The 21,176-nt window shown below is 43.5% G+C and overlaps 1 protein-coding gene across 7 annotated transcripts in view; it reads right to left on the bottom strand.

The window, feature by feature from the left end:
- The window catches only part of phldb2b (pleckstrin homology-like domain, family B, member 2b), a 140,706-nt gene that overhangs the window by 79,943 nt on the left and 39,587 nt on the right, over window positions 1-21,176 (bottom strand). For all 7 annotated transcript variants that reach the window (XM_069889483.1, XM_069889484.1, XM_069889482.1 and 4 more), the window contains one exon: window positions 392-511. In XM_069889483.1, the coding sequence (XP_069745584.1) occupies window positions 392-511 (120 nt within the window). The remainder of the gene's footprint in view (window positions 1-391; window positions 512-21,176) is intronic.

Here is a 21,176-nt window from a genome sequence, read left to right on the forward strand (position 1 = left end):
AGAGGAGGGAATGTTGCAGTGAGAGAAGTTTTGGGCCTGCTGTGGAACTACTACTGAAAGGAGAAGACAACGAGGACTGGTCTTGATCTGGAGTTAGGAAACCAAGGACTGGTCTTGATCTGGAGTTAGGAGAGCTGGCTTCCGAACTATCTGCTGAGGAGGAAGAGATGGGAGAAGGAAACCAAGGGGAAACACGGGAGACTGCAGATACTGGAATTTGGAGTGTGAAACAATCTGCTGGAGAATCTCAATGGGTTGAGCAGCATCAGTGGGAGGGGGAGGAGAGGAGGGCAAGGCGAAGTAAGAGGGGAGGAAGTCAAAGAGGAGGAGAGAAAGATAACAACCTTCATCAGTCTGCTCCACCCCCACCAACCCCCACAACCCCACTTACCTGGGACCCCAGCTGACACGGAGCTCGTCTCACTGTCAGGCTTCATGTTCTTTATCCGCTTGGCTTCCAAGGGATGGTTGAAGCGAAAGTAGTTAGACTGGCCCAAGCACAGAATGCAACCTGTAGTAATGCCAATGAATGCAAGAAGAAGACATCAGTTTCCCCTAATTGGAGTCTGGATTCTGATTGGTTCCTGATGAGACTAGGAAATTGCCAATCAAAGGTAGAAAGCATGGCAGCTGAAGGCTGCTCCCTCAGGCAATGTGGAGAAGTGTGATAAGGAGAGCAAGGGAAGGGAGGATGGGAATGAGATCTCCACCAGCCCAGCCCACCACACACAGAGCAGGAACTCAGCTGGGACAAAGGAAAGCTTAATTTAATTCAAGTGGGACTCATAGATACCTTAGTGGTGCAGTCACTAGCACCAGCTCTGGACTAGCAATCCAGAGGTGCAACTTCAAACCCCCACCAATGCAGCTGTGAAATTCAAATTTGATAAATTAAGTTATTTGCAACTGTTTAAAGTTGTATTTATAAGTGACCATGAAATTGCTGGACTGTAATTAAAAAGACATGAGGGTTACTACAATCCTCCATCCTTACCTTGTCTGTAGGTGACTCCAGGCACACTTTCCCAGCCCTCCCCACTTTTTATGTTTCTATCTCCCCTTCCAAATGGTCCCAACCTGAAATGTCGACTGACTGTTTCTCTCCACGGGTGCTGCGCTGAGTTCCTCCAGCCTCTTTGTTCACTCAGCTAGCTAACAGGGGCAAAAAGGGTGGGAATGGCTGGGGAAGGAGCTAGGAGGTGAGAGAATACTATTTGTCCAGTATCCAGTGCCTTGTCCACTTTTCACGCTTGCTATCTCCCTCTCCCACTTTTGCCTCAAAGTAAGGTCCCAATCTGAAACGTTGACTGGCCATTTCTCTCCATGGATGCTCCCTGGCCTGCTGAGCTCCTCCAGCCTCTCTTTGTTCATTTTAGCTCTACTCTGTGCCTCCAGGGTAGCATAGCCTCCTCCTCAGTCCACCAAAGCTAAATGTTGTACCTCTCTACGAAGTCAAGTGAAATGTCAGGGATATGGGAGGTGGGCTACTCTGTGAGTCAGAGGCGACCAGGGATTATACGATCATAAGAGGATGCCTTCACCATGACAGGCTCTGTCACACACACTCACCCACTCCCAATTACACTCTCTAAAGTGCGTGCGTACATGCTAATGTACAAACACACACTGCAACACAGTCACCCTGACCTACAAACTTGCACAAATGCACACAAACAAAATGCATGTGCAATCTCTCACAAATATAGACACTTACAAACACATGCTCTCACACATAGACGCAACATCATGAGGTGATCTACTAGGATCTAAGGAAAATGCACCAAAATATTTTTGGAATAGCACAGCTAGGATGGTAAAGGCAGAGAGGTAGACCTCTGGACCCAAGTACAGAGGACACAATGTTTTTGGCCAAATAAAGGCTCGTGGAACATTGTGCTTATTTACCATGGCATAAAGTGGCAGTGGTGGAAAGTGTGTTACCATTATAGAAACCAGGTGCGACCAGTTTTGGAGTACTCTGCAACATTTACAGTTCATACAGTATAAAGCGAAAGTCTCCTAAGAGAGTCTGGGAGCTGAGGGCCAGCAGACATCTTCAAGCCTGATGACCACGGATCTTTGACGGGCAAACATCAAGGGAATTTCACTTTAGAAGATGAAGAAGTGATGGGGACAAGGAGAGTGATGGGGGAGTGACTAGAGTATAAGGAAGTGCTAGCAAAATGAAGGAGTGACATGAACTTGGAAGTGATGAGGACAGGAGTTTCAAGAATAATTGAGTAATGTGGAATTCATAGGAATGGGAGTGACGGGAAGGCTGGGGCAGTCACGGGAAATGAGGGAGTCACAGGAGATTGACAGCAGTGGGAGAGTGATGTGGGAAACAAGTGAGCAACAGGAACTTGATATGAAAAGCAGGGGGGGAAACAGTGAGGCACATGGAATGAGGGAGTCACAGAGATTGGCAGAGGAACAAGGGATTGACAGGACTGTTGGGGAGGGAGAATGACAGGATGAATGACGGAGTAACAGAAAGTGATGGGGAAAGAGGGAATAATTGGGATGATGGAGTGACAATGGACAAGGGGAGCAGTGAAGGAGAAGGGAACCAGGAATAGATTGGCTGCGAGCTGAAGGATGCAGCTGAACCCAAGGTTCTGAATGCCCTGCTCCCGTCCGTCAACAGCCCACTCCTGCTCCCGCAGACCAGGGCTGAGGGGTGGAGTGTGTCTGGACAGCAGGAGAGGAACAGCCTCTCAGTGAGCTGCCTGCTGAACAACTTCATCATTTCCTTGACAAACAGCCATCAGACACCACACCTTCCCCCAACCCCATACCCATTAGTTACACACCAACATTATAACTCTCGGCTCTGCAAGCCAAGCCACAGCAGGGATACAGGGGAAAATTGGGAAACGAATTCCTCCAAATTCAACCCCTGAGCCCCTGGGCAATCATACAAATCTGTACATTTGTCATACTTGTTATTCCGTGTATGAGATGTATAACTGGGCTGCTCGCTAAACAACCCTATCACTACATTTTTGATATATGTGAAAATAAAATTGAGCTATGACACAGATCACTGGGCTCCAAGCATAGAGCCATTTGACATAGTAGAAAAATTAGGCCATTCAGCTCACTGAGTCGGCTCTGCCATTCAAATCATGGTTCATGCATTTTTCTCCTAATCCTATTCACTTACCTTCTTCTCATATCCTTTGGTGCCTTTAGAAATCAAGAAACTATCAACCTCTGCTTTAAAATGACCCAATGACAAGGCCTCCTCAACCATCTGTAGCAACGAATTCCACCGATTCACCACAATCTGGAAATATCTCTTTGGGGGAATAAACCAGCAAAATCGTAAAATATGCAAGCTCTGTGGTCTGAGGAGAGGGGTTCGGTGGTCGAGAGAAAGGGGCTGGACAGCCAGGGAAGTGGGGCCTGGCGGTCAGGGGAGAGCAGCTTGGTCGTTGGGGGTGGCTTGGCAAATGAAGTAGACCAGCACCTTCTGATCAAAGAGAAAAGCTGGAGGTGGAAACTCTCAGCAGGTCAGGCTGCATGTATGGGAATCAATACCAGTATCACCCAAAAAGGCTTACAATGTAAAGCTCTGTTGACTGCTTCCCTTTAAAAAAGAATTACATCACCCTGATTCTTGACCTGAAATGCTAACTGCTTTCCTCTCCACTGATGCTGTGCCTGATCTGCTGAGTTTTTCCAACATTCACTCTTTTTTATTTCAGATTTCCAGCAGCTAGATTTTGTTCTAATTGCTACCAAGGCAAAGTTCTGTCTGTTGAACATTAAGGAGCTATGATTATGGGTTCCTATTTATCAGCTCTGCTAAAACAACTGTTCTAGCAAAAAAAATGTTGCTTCATCGAGCCTCGCCCACAGACCCTTGTGAGAGCGGCTTCTCATTCGCCCACCCTGTCCCAGACATCTCCAAGAGTCCAAAGCATTCCGTCTTCTTCAGACACACCAGATGTTTACTCCTGCTCTATTTGCCAGATTTTCCTTTAAACCTCAATTTCCTCTCTGGAGTTGAAAGCACAGCTTTTAAAATCTGCAAAACAGTAGTGCAGAGAAATCCAGGAGAATTCGTCTGATACTTAATTGCCCATGTTTCCCCAAACTGTCAGGGAAGCAGAGAAAAGGGCAGAGCATTTGGGGAAATTGAGGAACCCCAACCATCACCATATTTGGTCAGAGACAGAGGAAAACATGATGCTCACGTCAGGCTTGGAACAGTTCCTGCCTCTGTCACAGCTTTTCTCCTCTGACACTGGAGCACTGCTGCCAAGTAATGGCACGCCAGGATCCACAGATGTGAAAGTAAGCCAGCAGCTTGCGGATTGGAGGACGTATCATGAGACTGGATCTAGGGGTCATACACTCAAGATTCAGGGCATAGATTTTGGGTGGAGATAATGTAAAGAGAAACTGCTTCTCTCAGGGAATAGTGAATCTATGTAATTCTTTGCCCATGAAAGCCATAGAATCTGATTCATTGAATGCATTTAAGATAGAGTTGGATAGGCTTTTGCATAGTGAGGGAATTAAGAGTTATGGGGAACAGATGGGACAGTCGAGATGAGTCCCCAGCCAGATTAGCAATGATCTTACTGAATGGCAGAGCAGGCTCAACATCTTTTTTTCTGTTCCCTAAAGGACAAGTGAACCAGGCGTGTTTCCAGCAATTTTAGGTATAGGTACAACAAGTAAAGTCACTCGGTATGAAACAGGCCCTTCAGCCCAACTTGTCCTTGCCAACGAAATTGATGTTGCAGGCCAATCCCATTTGCCTGCATTTGGTCCATACCCTTCTAAACCCCTCCTAATGATAGATCTGTCCAAATGTCAGTTTTATAATCACCATCACTGATTACGACTTTTTACTCCACTGTTGGCTAAACCCAACAACAACCACATTAATACTGAGGCAGGAGAACCAAAGTGTCCCTGCCCACACCCCATTTAAACCTCTGACACTCAGACCTTTATGCTGCTTCTGAGATCTCGATGCCAATGAATCTGCTTCTCCTCCCCCATATTATAAAAGTGACAACGTTTGGAAAATACTTCATTCACTGCCAAATATTTTGGAAAGTCCCAAGATTGTGAAATGCAGGAATATATTAAGAAACAGCTGAAAGCACAGCACAAGGTGGTTCAATCAGAACTGTTGTTGAGCAGTAAATATAAACTCTTCTCCAAGCGTCTGGACTAACATGAGCAGTTTCCCCTTTCCATACAGAGATCTGACCTTGAGAAATAGGATCACGGTTACCATGATGTCATTACAGTGCCAGGGAACCAGATTCGAATCCAGTGCTATATCCCCATGGGTTTCTTATGGGTGCTCTGGCTTCATCCAACATTCCAAAGACGTGCAGCATTAGTAGATTCATTGGTCTCATGGGTGTATTTGGGTGGCACAGGCTCATGGAAAGGAAGGGCCTGTTACTGTTCTGTTTCTCCAAATTCAAAATAAATTCTTAAAAATTAAAATTGAAATAACCGGGGCAAGACAGTTAGCATGCAGAAGAGGAACGTGTCACATTCCAGCCCCATCCACTCCCACACTCATGCTGGGCTTCAGAACCAAGGCCAAAGGCCAGTTTGTTTAGAGTACAATTGGAATTTAGTGAGGATGTGAAGAAATTGCAAAGTTAGAGAGAACTCTTTGATTAAATGCCACTGACAAGGCTCAGAGACAAACATCAGACCTCAGAACGGGGATCCAAGCAATTTTTAATTAAAGGTTGCAGCTGTATTAATTTGAGATGCATGATACCAGGCCAGAGCCTGCATGAATAACAGATAGTTGATGAATGTGATTCTGGAAATGATTCATTCCCCTGGTCAGTGAAGCAAGTGAGGAAATACTGCTAGAATAGTGCTAAACCAACAGTTGGTCAAACATACTTATCCATTTGAACACTAATGATCACCTTGCACCTTTTGCAGTGAGATTGAATGAACTGTATTGATTTGCATTTCTGTAGCACCTTTCTCAGCCCTAACTCATCCCTGAAGTACTATCACACAAGAAAGTTATGAGTGCACGGTTGGGGTAGCAGTTAGCACGATGCTTTACAGTGCCAGCGATTGGGGCTGGAGTTCAAAACCCTCGCTGTCTGTAAGTTGTTTGTATGTTCTCTCCGTGTCTGCGTGGGTTTTCCCTGGGGCTCCGGTTTCTTCCCGCGATTCAAAAAGCATACCAGGTCAATTGGGTGTAATTGGGCGGCACGGGATTGTGGCCGAATGAGCCAGTTACTGTGCTATATATCTAAAAATTTTAAAAAAAGAAATAGCAGGAGGAGGCTGTTTGGCCCATTTAGCCTACTCCACCATTCAATAAAATCATGACTGATCCAGCCATGGACTCGGCTCCACTGACCCATCTGTTCCTCAAAGTCCTCAGTTCCCCTGTTATTCAAAATATATGTCTATTGCATCTTAAATACATTCACTGAGGCAGCCGCAACTGCTTAATTGGACAGAGAATTCCACAGATTCATTAATCTGGGAGAAGCACTTCCTCCTCAGCTCCATCTTCAATCTACTCCCCTGAATCTTGAGGCTGTGTCTCCCAGTTCTGATCTCATGCCGGTGGAAACAACCTCCCTGCCTCTATCTTATTACTTTGGAATTGGGGCAGGAAATGTTATTTTGAAGATGAAACTCCCCTTGATGATATCTGACACCAGACAAGGTCTTAGTTTGACATCTCTCCAGCCCCACAGTCCTCCCTCAGAATTCATTGGAACTGTCAACCTGGATTTTCATGTCCAAGTCTCAAGTGTGATTTGAATCACAACCTCCTGCCACAACAGGAAGAGAATGACAAACCTGCTCAGATCTACCCCTTTAAGTGCCTCTTCACTCAAAGCCAAGAAAAAACTGGAGGACAGCACCCAACAGAAGCTGGCCCATACATATGTGCAATAGATTCAGAGTTTTATAGCATGGAAAACAGGCCCTTTGGCCTATCTTGTCCATGTTACCCACTTAAGGAGCTCCTATTTGTCTGTGTTTAGAACTATATCTAAATGGGACTTCCTAAATAAACCTTTTCTCTTCACATATCTGTGTAAATATTTATTTCAATTGTCCCTGCCTCTACCATTTCATCTGGCAGCTCATTCCGCATACCCACACTCGTGCGAAAAAATAGCCCCACAGAATCTTTTCAAATCTTTCCCATCTCACCTCATACCCATGCCTTCCTGTTTCAGGCTGCCTACCCAGGTGAAAAGATTGTGACCTTATCTAAGCCCCTCATGGTTTTATAAACCTCTGTAAAATCACTCCAACCTCCTACACTCCAGGGAGAAAAAGCCCCAGACTTGAGGGTAAAAAGGTTTCAAGTCAGGACGACCAAGGCCAAACCCTTGATATTCCCCTGAATATGGTCACAGGAGAACCAGGAAAGATCATGTCTCTCCACCCAATCTAGTTTAAACTGTGTCTTCTTGACCCTTTGTTTAACCATTTATTCCAACACAGTTTCCAGGATCTTGCGATTTCATTATTCACTATCCTCCCACTTTGCATCATCACAGCAACTACTCTTGGAAAATACCTCACTCGTGAATAAAAAAAATTATTCTTAAAACTGCAGATGCTGGAAATCTGTGATAAAAGCAAAAAAATACTGGGAACTCTGCAGGTCAGGTAGTGTTGGTGGAGAGAGAAACAGCTTCTTTGGGCCTGTTCTTTCTCCGAAGACACTGTCTTTATCTTGAGAGTGGGGCCTATTTGCGTGCTTTTGGAGGGCAAACAAGGAGTTCTTTTGCACATTTTGTGCACACGGCAACAAATGAAATATTGAATAGTACCTGACCTGCTGAATGTTTCCACCATTTGCTGGTGGTTTGGGAAAGAGCCCAGAAGTAGAAACTGCCGGAAGTAGGGTTATGTACACGAGGGAAGGTTGGACATGACCTACAGGGCAATTTGGAGTAGGCAGTGACTGATTATGTACTTCACTTCCCCTCCCCCATAAATAAAAAAACCTGGATCATACAAATGTAAACCTGGTCACCCCCAATTTTGCACACTGCCGAGAGCAAAGAAAATTCCATAAAGGATGATGAGTATATTGACCCACACATTATATATTGTAAATATGCCCCAAGATCTTGCTTGCTGCAGCAAAACAGGTATTTTGTTTAAAAAAAAACTCTAAAATAATTGCATAATACTTAAATTTAGAGATACTGTACAGTAACAGGCCCTTTCAGCCCACATCATCCAATTACACCTATGTAATCATTTAACCCATCTTGGAAATGTGGGAGGAAACCGGAGTACCTGGATGAAACCCTCATGGGCATGGGGAGAACATACAAACTCCAAACAGGTTGTGGTGGATTCAAACCTGGGTCACTGGCAGTGTAACAGCATTGTACTAACCATGCCACCCTATTAATTAAATTAAAAACACAATAAGTACAAAAAATATAGATAATTAATATTCACAGTTAGTGCAAAAAAAATGAAAGCAATCATGTAGACAGCCCTTTTGTGGTGCTGAAGCAGTCCCTGATTAATGTTACAAGGGAACGTTCAAGGGCCTGATAACTGGAGAAAAGATATTGTTCTTGAACCTAGTGCTGGTCTTTAGGCTTATGTATCTTCTGGATGAAGGTAGCAGTGAAAAGAGGTTGTGACCAGGGTGATGGGAGCCTTAGATAGATGCATTCAATCGATAGGTGGTCAGAGCATGTGAGGGACCTGGCTGTGTTTGTTATCTTCTACATTCCTGGGTTGTCAGATTCCCACATCAGGCCATGATGCAACCAAACACTTTCCACTCTCTGTAGAAGTCTGATATAGTATTTGACTATATCTTTCTCACTAGACAGGATGGTGTGCAAATTGAAGGGAGGCCTGCAGGTGGATGGTGTTCTTGCACTCCTCCTGCTCTTGTCCCTCTTGGTGTGAGAGGTCAGTGGTTTGGGAAGAGCTGTAGGAATAACTGAGGCCAGTACTGCAGTGCATTTTGTCTGAGGTACATACCACCTCTGTGGTGAAGGGACGCTGGGGTCACTAATCAAGTGAGTTGACCTGGATGGTGCCGGATGACCCAACTTCTGTGGGAGCTGCCCTCATCTAATTTTGCAATGGAAGGGAGGTCATTGTTGAAGCAACTGAAAATAGTCGAGCCCAGGACACTGTCCTGAGCAACTCTTGCAGAGATGTCCTGGGCCTGCAATGACTGACTTAAAACAACCACAACCGCCTTCCTTAGAGTAAGGTTTTACAAGAATACCATGCAGCTGACAACACTCTCACCCCACCTACAGATAGAAAAGATTTAGAGGAACATAAGCCAAATGCAGGCAAATGGGTTCAGCTTGGTTAGCATGGATAAGATGGGCCTGTTTCAATCTTGTAGATCTATATGTTCCAGGTTTGGTCGAAGGCTGCGAAGAGATCTGGAGATGAGTGGTCCCAGCTCAGCAGCCACTGGTGATATTGCACCATTTGATAGCACCGCCAATGACACCTTCCATATGACTTTGTAATCAGGCTGCACCAGCGTATTGGATTAGGCCTGTTCTGTTATCAGGACATAAATGGACAATGTTCCATGGAGTTTGGTGAAAGCTGCACTTATAACTGTACTGGAACACCTAAGCAAGGCACAATTAGTTCTGCAGCAAGGTCTGGTTCCATTGCCTTTGCTATATCCAGTGCTCTCTGAGTGGAGTGAACTGAATTGGCAGACGACCAACTTCTGTGACAGAGGAAGCGGGAACGCGGGGATCCATTTTAACACTGCTAGTTGCCAATGCTTCAACCTCACCTCACTAATTAGGGTACAAAAGGCCACTTGACTTATCAGTTGCATACTGGCTCCCAGCAGAACAATCCCATTGGCCTTAAATCACTCCTTTTCATTTCCTCTTATATGCCCATTAGCTCAGTGTTTTAATTTTTTTCCTCATTCTCTGCACAAAGGGATACTTTACAGCGGTCAGTTAACCCACTGACCCGCACATCTTGGATTGTGGGAAGAAACTGGAGCACCCAGAAAGGGGGGAGAGGAAAGGGAGAAACCCATGTGATCACATGGAGAACGTACAAACTCTGCACACGAAGCATCAGAGGTGAGGATGGAATCCGGGTCTCTGGAACTGTGAGGGAGTAACTATGTGTCAACCTCCACATCTCCATCCTCTGATAACAGGCCTGCCAACAGTGATGAAAGGGATGTCCTTGGAGCCTCCTTCTCCCACAAGCTGTTTAGCACACTGGATGTGGCTGGACGAGGGAGCCTTGATATGTTCGATTAGTTGTGAAATCACTCAGCTGTCTACAGTGCACTGTTACAGGAGACTCTCCAAGTTATGCAGCACCCATGGAAAGCAAAACACAGCTGACATTTGGGCCCTGGGTTCTTCTTTGGGATAGAACACCCAATCGACTTCTCCAATTTCCGTTAATCCCCTTCCCCAGTCTCATTCTTCCCCACCTCATCCAGTCTTCCTTCCTCCAGCACCCCACCCCTTCCTTTCCTTTTCCTATCAGAGAGCTTACTCCTCTGCCCTCTCTGCTTCTTCCCTCTCACCTGTATCCACCTATTACCTCTTACCTTGTGCTCCTTCCCCTTCCCCCACTAGCACCTTCTTATTCAGCCTAATTTTCGATGATCCTGACGAATAGCTCAGTCTTGAAATGTTGACTGCCTTTTACTTCCCATGGATGCTGGTTGACCTACTGAGTTCTGCCTGCACTTTGATGTCTGCAAATTTTCTTCTCCAGATCGGTTCAAGGTCTAGAGAACCACAAGAATTAAAGGTGCTGGAATCTTGAGGGAACAAAAAGAATCTGGAGGGAGTCAGTGGGCCAGGCAGCATTCATGGAGAGAAATGGTCTCGAGAAAGGCTCCCAACTCATTATGTTGACACAATTGAAACACAAAAGCTGGAATCTCTAATAGACAAAGAATTGTCAGAGGACCTCAGCAGGTCAAGCAGCACCTAGGAAAAGAAATGGTCAAAGTTTTGCATTTGGTCCCTTTATTAATGGGGGGTGAAATCCCAAATGTAAAGGGTGAAAGAACCTAGCGGAGGGTCCCAGAGGTATGGGACAGAAAGTGTGAGAGGTGGGGAGATGGTGGGGCGGGGGGGGGGGGGGGGAAGAGTGAGAGAGAGAACATGAGCATTCGGAAAGCATGGGGGGGTAGGGAGTTAAGAGAGGGAAGGAAAAGAATTGTGGACACGAACAGATAACGGTGGAAACAGTGGAATGAGATAGGGCTGCGGGTTATCTAAAATCAGAAAACAATATTCATGACATCAGGTTTCTGACTAGGAGGAATATGAAGTTTCCTCAAGTTTACATGACCTCACCCCGACAGTGGATGAGGCTGAGGATGGACATGTCACTGTAGGAATGGTTGGGGGAGTTAAAATGGTCGGCAACAGGAAACTCAAGTTTAGACCCACACAGAAAACGTGGTTGCTGTTTGACCCGCCAAGTCCTCCAACTTCTCGACGTGCACTGGTCTACCCCTTTGATCACAATTGTGATGCTACGTAGCACAACAGATGGTGTCCTCAATAGGAAGATGGAACTTTCCATGGACAAGGACTACACTGATGTCACTTCTGCAATATTCTCATGGACATTATATACATGCAAGGACAAAATCAAGCTGGCTTACCCTTTTTTCATTCACTCACTACCTGTTATAGACTAACTGTGCCTTCAGGACCTGGTTGGCAGTAACCTGACCAAGCCTCACTTCGTAATGAACAATGATGGGCATTGAAGTCTCTCGCCCAGAGTCTGCACCTAGATCCTCGACTTCTTCATTGGCACATCCAATCAGTGCACATTGGCAACATAATCTCCTCTGGCCATTAAGGGGAGGGGGGGGTGCTCCAAGACTGCGTGCTTAGTTGCCTGCTCTATTCTCTCCACAGTCATGACTGCGTAGTCAAGTTCGGCTCCAACTCAATCAACAAATTCACTGATCGCTCCATCATTGTTAATTAAATAACCTGAAATGATGAACCAAATCACAGGATGGAGATTCAGAATCTGGTTAGGTGGTACCAGAACAACAATCTTGCCCTCCATGTCACCAGGACCAAGGAACTTATCGTGCAAGGGGAGAGTGAGGGACCACACACCTGTCTGCGTTGATGGGATGGAAGAGGAGAGGGTTAGAATCTTCAGGTTCCTGGGACCCCATATTTCAAAAGATCTTTCATGGAGCCAGCACATTGAGGCAACCATGGAAAACGCTTCCTTTCTTAGGAGTCCAAGAAGATTTGGCATGTCATTGAATATTCTGTCAAACATCCACAGGTGTTCTGAAAATTCACTGTGAAATCTCTTCAAGGGATGCCTGAAGAAGTTCTCCTCCTCTTTTCCAAGGGAGTTCTGTGAGAGTCTCTCTCACTGCTCTCCCTCCCTACTTCCTATTGCTCTCAAACTCCATGAGAGTTTCACCAGACTCACCTCCACAGCCACATATCCTTCCTGGTTATTTGTCTCTACTGCTATCTTGTGCTACGGTTTCCAGCTCCTCTTCCAGGCCTCCCACTTTGGTCTGTACAAGGATCTCAGGTACCTGCACTGCATTGACTGTTGTTCACTTCACTAGGGACCTCCATGCGCAGATACCAGCGGACCCTCACTCTCCCACTACCACAGCTCCAAATCTCACTCAAAACAACCTGCCACAGACCTCTCCTACACTTCATTCTCTGCCGGATCCACGCGTTCAACTGAAGTGCGAGTTTAATCAGGAAATTCCACACCCACATGCTGTCTATCAAGGATCGAAAGCTGACCTCCCTGGTGACTGAAGCCTCCATATTCTCCAGCATGGGTCTCCACCCTGGTGACCTGCAGGACCGAGCTTCTGATGTGACCTCTCACTCTGGCCCCAGCGGCCATTAGGACCGAGCCTCTGATGTGAATTCTCACCCTGGCCTCTCTCATCTTCCCCTTTCTTTCTTTGATCCCTCCAACCATCCACTTCTTGATCCACCCCATCCTTCTCCACCTGACCCCATTGACTCTCACCTTACCTGGTCTTAATCATCCCCTCTGACCCCCTCTCGGAGACAGAACATTCAGTCCTCAATATAGGCCTTGTCCTCATCCCCCTTCGCCCACACCTCAGTGAGTTCCACACATGCCATGATGCTGAACTCTTCTTTCATCGGCTTCATCTTCGTACCTACTTCTAGAAACAGGATTCTCCACCCACCCACTACAGTCCCCTTCTCCAACCTTAAACTTTCTTCCACATCCTGGATGTTTGTTCTGGCTTTCTGGAGCTTTATGATTCCAACTGCTACTGAGACATTAACCATCCCGTCTACACTACTCCCATCACTTATTCTCGTCATTAACCATTCCGTCTACACTACTCCCATCACTTATTCCCGTCATTAACCATCCCATCTACACTACTCCCATCACTTATTCCCGTCATTAACCATCCCTTCTACACTACTCCCATCACTTATTCCCGTCATTAACCATCCCGTCTACACTACTCCCATCACTTATTCCCGTCATTAACCATCCCGTCTACACTACTCCCATCACTTATTCCCGTCATTAACCATCCCGTCTACACTACTCCCATCACTTATTCCCGTCATTAACCATCCCGTCTACACTACTCCCATCACTTATTCCCGTCATTAACCATCCCGTCTACACTATTCCCATCACTTATTCTTTTTTTTACTATTTTAGTTTTGATTTTTTCCCATATACATAAAGCTTCCAATTTTTTTTTTAATTTCTTTACAAAAAAAAACAACCTCCCATCCCCCCTCCCTTTCACAGTACAAATCCACATACTGTCAGGGCTCACATTTATATTAATCATCAAGAATTCTATATGGGGAAGTTACCTGCATTCATACTTTATCAGTATTTATTATTATCCATTTCAATTTATAATTACAATTGGGCCCCTATATGATTCAAATATGGCTAACAGATCTTAATAAATGTCATATTCTTTAAGTTGTATGCAATTTTTTTGATAGGAATGCAACTATTCATCTCAGCAGTCCATCATGCTGTATGCAGACGGGAGTCGGATTTCCAAGTAATTGCAAAATAGCTGCTGCTAAGGCTATTTTAACAAATTACATTTGGAATTTGGTTAGTTTATTACTTAATTTCAATGAAGTTGCCCAAAAGGTAAAGCTTTGGGTCACCCATGAAGGCCACCTCTGTTATTCTTGTTAATGTTTCACTAATATCCTGCCAGAAAGGACTCACCTTCACATACGACCATACAGCATGTACCAACGTTCCTATTTCTGTCCCACACCAAAAATCTGATATTTCAGATTTTGATTTATGCAACTTCTGTGGTGTGAGATATAAGTGGTGTAGAAAATTATATTGCACCAATCTGTATCTTGCATTTATAATTGATGTTGTGCTATCCAAACACCATTCAGACCAGCATCTTTCTATTATTGCAACACCTAGGTCTGACTCCCATCGCTCTCTTGAACTCTGTAAACCTGGTTTCACACTTTCATTCTGGAGAGCATAGTTCATCTTAGTTATAAATTTAGGTGTATTTCCCCAGCTAAATCATTTGTTCCATTTCAGTAAGTTCAGGTGGGGCCAGATTTGGTCCTCATCTTTCTCTTAGGAACAACCTTAGCTGGAAAAAACAAAAGAAAATCCTAATTTCTTAATTGTTCAAAGTCACAAGAGATCCCTCCACATAACAATTATCAACGTCTTATTCCTTTATACTATGAATTCAATATTTTGTTACCCAGATTCATAGGCAGAAATAAATTTTTATATAATGGTTTCATTAGTGATATACCTATATTTTTTTCCAATACACTCATATATTTCTTGCTGCATTCTAATCATCTGTATTAATATAGGGTTATCCGTCTTTTTTGCTATTAACTTAACATTCCACTTATTATAAAATCCTTCACTGTTTCTTATTCTGTTGAATTCAATGTCAGTCGGATCCAAGAAGGGAGAATGTCTTCTTCTTCAAAAGAGGATGATAAAAATCTTGCTTGTCCAGATAAATAATATTTCTTAAAGTCCAGAAGTCTAGGCCCTCCCAATTTAAAGTCCCATGTTAGCTTTTCCAATGAAATTCTCAGCATTCTGTTATTCCAGATGAATTGTCATATGTAATTATTAAATAACTTAAAAACATTTTTAGGTAGTGCAATAGCCAACCATCAAAAAAGACATTGTAATATTGACATCACATTCATTTTAATACAATTTACTCTTCCCACTCGAGTAATCCGCAGGTCCTTCCATTTCTGTAAATCTTTCTCTATTTTTTTCTAAAAAAGGAGTGTAATTAAATTTATATAAATTCTGTAACTTGTTATCTGTCGTTATTCCTAAATATTTAATTCCATCTATCTTCCATTTAAATCTACTACACTTTTGATATCTTTCATAAATTTTTCAATGGCATTATCTCACTCTTGTCGATATTTATTTTATAATCTGATATTCTTCCAACGCTGTTTGTAATTTTATCAAGGATCCAGCCAGGACATATATAATAGCACATCATCACCAAATAAACTAATTTTAGGTTCTTCTTGTCTAACTTTGAAGCCCTTAATGTCCAGATCTCTCCTTATAATCTCCACCAGTGGTTCAATAGCTAGGATAAAAAGTGCTGGAGACAGAGGTTACCCCCGTATACTCGATCTACTCAAGGGGAAAACTGCTGGCATCTGATTTTTTGTTATAATTTTGCCTTGTGGTTTATGGTAGAGTTCTAATCCAGTTTATAAATTTTCTGCCTATACCAAATTTTTCCATTGTTTTAAATAAAAAGGACCATTCTAATCGAATGAATACTTTTTATGCATCTAGGAGATGGTTATACTTGGATTCAACTTTAATTTTACCTTATGTATTATATTAAATAATCTACTTAGACTATTTGAAGAATTTGACAAATCCCACCTTATCTGTATGTATTAATTTTGGTAGACATTGTCAAAGTCTATTAGGTAACACCTTTGCTAATATTTTATAATCGCATTTAGGAGTGATATAGGTATATATGATGAAGTTTCTTCAGTGGCACTGTAATTATACCAGTTGAGAAAGATTCTGGGAGGGTGTTGGTCTCCACTGCCAGTCCAATACATCCATAATAAGAGGTATCAATGTCTTTAAATCATTTGTAGAACTTGGGAGGAAACCTATCCACCCGAGAGATTTATTACCCAAGGCTTTCTCAATTTCTTCTCTTGTGAAAGAGGCATCCAAATCAAATTGTTCTCTATCTTCAAATTTTGGAAGTTCAACATTTGTTAAAAACTTGTCCATCTATTTTTAATCTCCTAATAGTTCTAATTTATATAGTTTCATATAAAATTGTCTAAAAGTATTATTTATTTATTTTTTATGATATGCTATAATATCAGCCTGTTTTTATTGTATTTATAATTCTAGAAGACTCCTCTGCCTTTAACTACCAAGACTTTATGCACCCGTTCCCCAATTCATAATTTTTTGTTTAGTTTTTAATATATTTTTCCCATTCTATATGTTTGTAATGTGTAATATTTCAATTATTCTCTAACAGTCCACATTTTTCTGTGACCCTGTTCTCTGATATTCTTTTTCCAATTTCGCTATATCTTTCTCTAATCCATCCAGTTCTCTAGCATATTCTCTCAAGATTTTTTGTATAGGAAATAATTTGTCCTCTTAGATAAGCTTTCAAGTTAGTTTCACTGAATATTTATATCTGTCTTTTAATAAACTCACAAAAGTCCTTCCTTTTCAATAGTGTGGCATTGAGATGCCATCTGTAAACATTTTCTTGTTGCATTTTTTCATGGTCAGTCTCGGGGGGGCCATCATTTTGTTTAGAGTATTCATAATGCTGCTCCCAGAATTTTATCCCATTCTCAGTAGCTCAAAAGTCTTACCAGGACCAGTCGTGGTTGCTGATCGCCGGCTCTCTTGGGTCCAGGGTCCATTGAGCACTTTCAATATGCAGTTTTTCCTCCATATTTGATTTCTCCCAGCATTCACGGGATCCATAATCTCTTCCTTCAATTCCTTCTTTCAGTCCAGTAATTGAACATTATTTCATCTGCTAAAATTCTCCGTGTGGTCGACTGTTCGACTCCCATTGTTTCGCATCTTCCTCCAAAGCCTTTAGCTTATTTTGTGTTTTTACTAAGTCTTCTTCAGCTTGGGTCATTCTTTCCATTAAGTCTTCAATGATTTCTTTAATTTTAGTCTTCCTTTCAGTCATGTCTTCTCTCATTACATTTTCAACACCAACAAATCAGTTGCTCAAGTTTTCCTTTTTCTCCAGAATAATATTTAGTCCTTGTCCTGACTCCTCAGCTGTGCCGGGGTCCACTCGTTCCAAGGACATTTTTGCACCATTCCCTTTCGGGCTTTTGCTCAATGTTCCTGGCTGCATACAAACTTCTTCATTTTTTTTATTCTTGACTGCCTTGGTTTCTTAGTAGTTGTTTTATATATTTTTTAGTTTAAAAATTCTTAATTTTTGATACTCTTCACAGAGAGCTCAATCAAAATACATCTGTCTTGGTCCTTCACATGGCCACGTCTCCCTCCCATCACTTATTCTCATCTCACCCCTTGGAACGCACTCTCTCCACACCACTCCCAACCTCACGATCAAACCCACAGAGAAGGGTGGTACTGTTATGGTCTGACACACTGACCTCTTTCTCAGACAACTCTCAGACCACCTCATCCCCCTTCATGGACCCCACCAAATCTCATCAATTCTAATCATCTTCCTTCCATGGCCTCCAACTTATTGTTTCCAAACCTTGAACTGCCCAGTTCTACCTCCTACCCAAGATGATCAAACCACCCAACCCATCATTTCCATGTGCTACTGTTCCACCAAACTGTTCCTACTTCCTGCCCCCGCCCCCCCCCCCCCCCCACACACACCATCCCCAGTCCTGCTCTTCCCCACCTTCACAAGCCTTCCATCACTTCAACAACTTTCAGTTCCCTGTACTCGACCATCTCATCGTCACCATGGGATCCACTCACTACATACCTCCATCCCTCTGTTTCTTCCTCAACAACAAACCCAACCAGTCTTCTTCCACCATCACTCTCCTCCAGTTGGCGGATCCCCCTTCACCATCACCCTTATCCAGCTGGCAGAACTTGTCCTCACCCTCAGTAACTTCTCTTTTGACATCCCAATTTCTCCAAGTCAAAGTGGTAGCCATGCATACCTGCATGGGCCCCAGCTCTGCCTGCCTTTGGTTGGCTATGTGGAGCAATCCCTGCTACCAGCCTACAAAGGCAAGGCTCCACAACTGTTCCTATGCTTCATTGATGACTACTTTGACTTTATCCACTTTGCTGCCAACTTCCACCCCAACCTCAAATTCACTTGGTCCATGCGGAGTTCCTCCAGCATTTCTGTATTTTTACTAAAGTGTACTGATTGGTTGCATCAGTCTGATTTGGCAATACAAATGCTCAGGAAAGAAGGCTGAAGAAAGTAGCAAACATAGCCATATCTATCACAGACCCTGATGCCCCATTCATTGCAGACCTCCATGGGAGGTGTTGCCTCAAGAAGGCAACCAACATCAGAAAGGACTCCCATCACCCTGGTCACAACTTCTTCTCACTGCTTCTTTCTGGCCTGAAGACCAGAATCTTGAGTTTCAATAACAGTTTCTTTCCAACAGCTATCAGTTTTTTGAACTGGCCTTTGGTTCACTAATCATATAGCCCCTTTCACACTACCAACCCTCCGAGGAAGCAGATAAACTTACCGGGCATGCTGCACATATTGAGCCCTTCCCATTGCAGTATGATTTACCAGTAAATCGGCATCCCAGCATTTTAAGTGGGGGGGGCGGGGGGTCCCGCCTCCAGTGGTGACAACGCGAGAACAGGTTGTGCTTTCACACCGCCAAAAGGTGATTAGTGAGTTAACTTAGCCAGGTTCCGACACTTTCCCCCGCCAACTATCAGAGCCTGGTTGAATTTAACCTGTTCTGCCAGGTTGGGACATTTCACACTATGCGATTACCGGGAACAGACCTGCTAAGTTAGCCAGTTAACCCATATGGAATCAGCAGTGTGAAAGGGGCAAATAAACTGTCTGCACTAAAGTCATTCTTTTGCACTGGAATTACTATGAATATTTAATTTCTATGTTGTATATTTATTGTCGCTTTAAATTTGATTCTACGAGCTTACTTTTATAGTTTTTCTTTACAAGTACCCATATGGGTGTAGCACACAAGAATTCCAGTGCATGCGTACAATGTACAATTTGAAGAAACGCGTTCTCATTACTCTGTGTCCTGACTTTCAATGCTTCTGACTGACTATGCTCCACGTGAAGTAGCACTAATTCATCTGCTGAAGGAAGACAGCCCCAGTAGCTACTTCCAACAAGTTAGTGCAGTGGTTCTCAACCTTTTTCTTTCCACTCACAGACCACTTTAAGTAATCCCTATGCCGGTTTGTGACTGGGAAGAGAAGGTTGAGAATCACTAGTCTTGACCCAATTGTCACTTAAGTATTTTGTTTGAGAAAAATTGTCATTGGCCCATTTCCTTTGGAGTTATGAAACTGTGCACATAACAAGTCAATTAGGTATGATTAAAACAGTGGTTTTCAAACTTTTTCTTTCTCCCCATATACAACCTTACTAATCACAGAGCACCTATGGGATAGGGAAATCTTAAAATGGTATGTGAGTGGACAGAAAAAGGTCGAGAACCACTGGCTACAGCAAGCCCTGCAAATCTTTTCTGCCCCAGTTCCTCCCACTTGTTTCCTATTTCCTTCGCCTTACCAATCTGTCTGATGCCTACCTACAGTATTGAATGGTTGACGTGGCTGCCGAACCTTCCAACAGGACATTTTAAGATGTGGCCTCAAGTCAATTTCCTCTACCTGTACCCCTCGACATTATCTCTCTGGGTGGGTCTGCCTCTTGGTGTCAGGACGCCTCGTGAAAGAATATGCCACTTTACCAGAGAGGCCTGATAAAACTCTAATCTGGCACATGTTTGGATCTTTCAACATGCTGACAGATTTTCTAGGCTATCAGAAATTATTTTATCAATACTCTAACACACTTTGAATTCACTTTTCTTAAAAACTGGGGTCCTAGCCACTGGAAATTGCATACAGTAAACTCTTGGTGTTTAGGTATCAGGAATGACAACTGACAAAAAAAAGCATAAGAATATTGCACAATTTTTTTCCCCAAAAATGTAAACATGAATTTTGAGTAATGGGTTCCAAACCAAGTTTATTGACTTCTTACATAAAGACAGTTCCATTAACAGCCTCTAGTTACTGCTTATCCTCATACTATCTTGAGCATAGTCATTTGATTTAATCATATAGTATTTTATGTTAACATTGTTTAACCTCAAAATATTGAATTACAGTGTTAAACATGATTATTTAAAGGGGTAAGAAGATGACCTTGATCTTTTGTGGCCTCTGTCAGTCGTGGTCAAAGCTGGAGTGGCCACTCCAGGGCACAAGCCAGGGCAGAGTTGAACATGGAGATCCATCAGTTGCCCATGCAATGCGAACCCCACCCCCTACCCCTCCATGCTAATGACAGGTCCAAAGGAATGATGAAAGTTGATAGTTTGATGCCAGCAGCATCGCAGGAGTTGCCGTGCCTGTGCTGGGTACAGCAGTCAGCCACTTTCAGGACACCGACTCTGGATTTTTCAATCGGGGTTTATTCCCAAAGCCTTTCCTGTGAGTGGGTACAGCCACAAGGCAGCAGAGGTTTGAAATCAGAGTTTTCCCTCTCCTTAATGAGTTACCATCTGTGGTTAACGAGCCCCATTTGCCCAGAGCAACTGGTTTCAAGGTGCCAGTGGCCCACCTTTGTCCCTTCTCCTGTCAGTGAGAACATCTCTGCTGGACATAAGAACTGAAGGCCAAGAGTTGGACTTGGTTGTCAGGGGCTGTTTGAGAAGTATGCCACGAAGAGCATTTGTGTAGCAGTGGGAGCCCGTCCCCACTCCCACCCTTCATACCAACCAAGCTCGTTCCATTTACCTGCATTTGGCCATATCCCTCAATCTTTTCAATCCAAGTAACTGCATACATTCACAAGACAATTTGGGATAATCACAGAATTGAGGATGAAGCAGGTATTCAGGTAAAAAGAGCCATGCACCTGCCCAAAC

Source organism: Narcine bancroftii, chromosome 7 (assembly GCF_036971445.1).
Source record: "Narcine bancroftii isolate sNarBan1 chromosome 7, sNarBan1.hap1, whole genome shotgun sequence".
In the NCBI taxonomy this organism is placed as follows: domain Eukaryota; kingdom Metazoa; phylum Chordata; class Chondrichthyes; order Torpediniformes; family Narcinidae; genus Narcine; species Narcine bancroftii.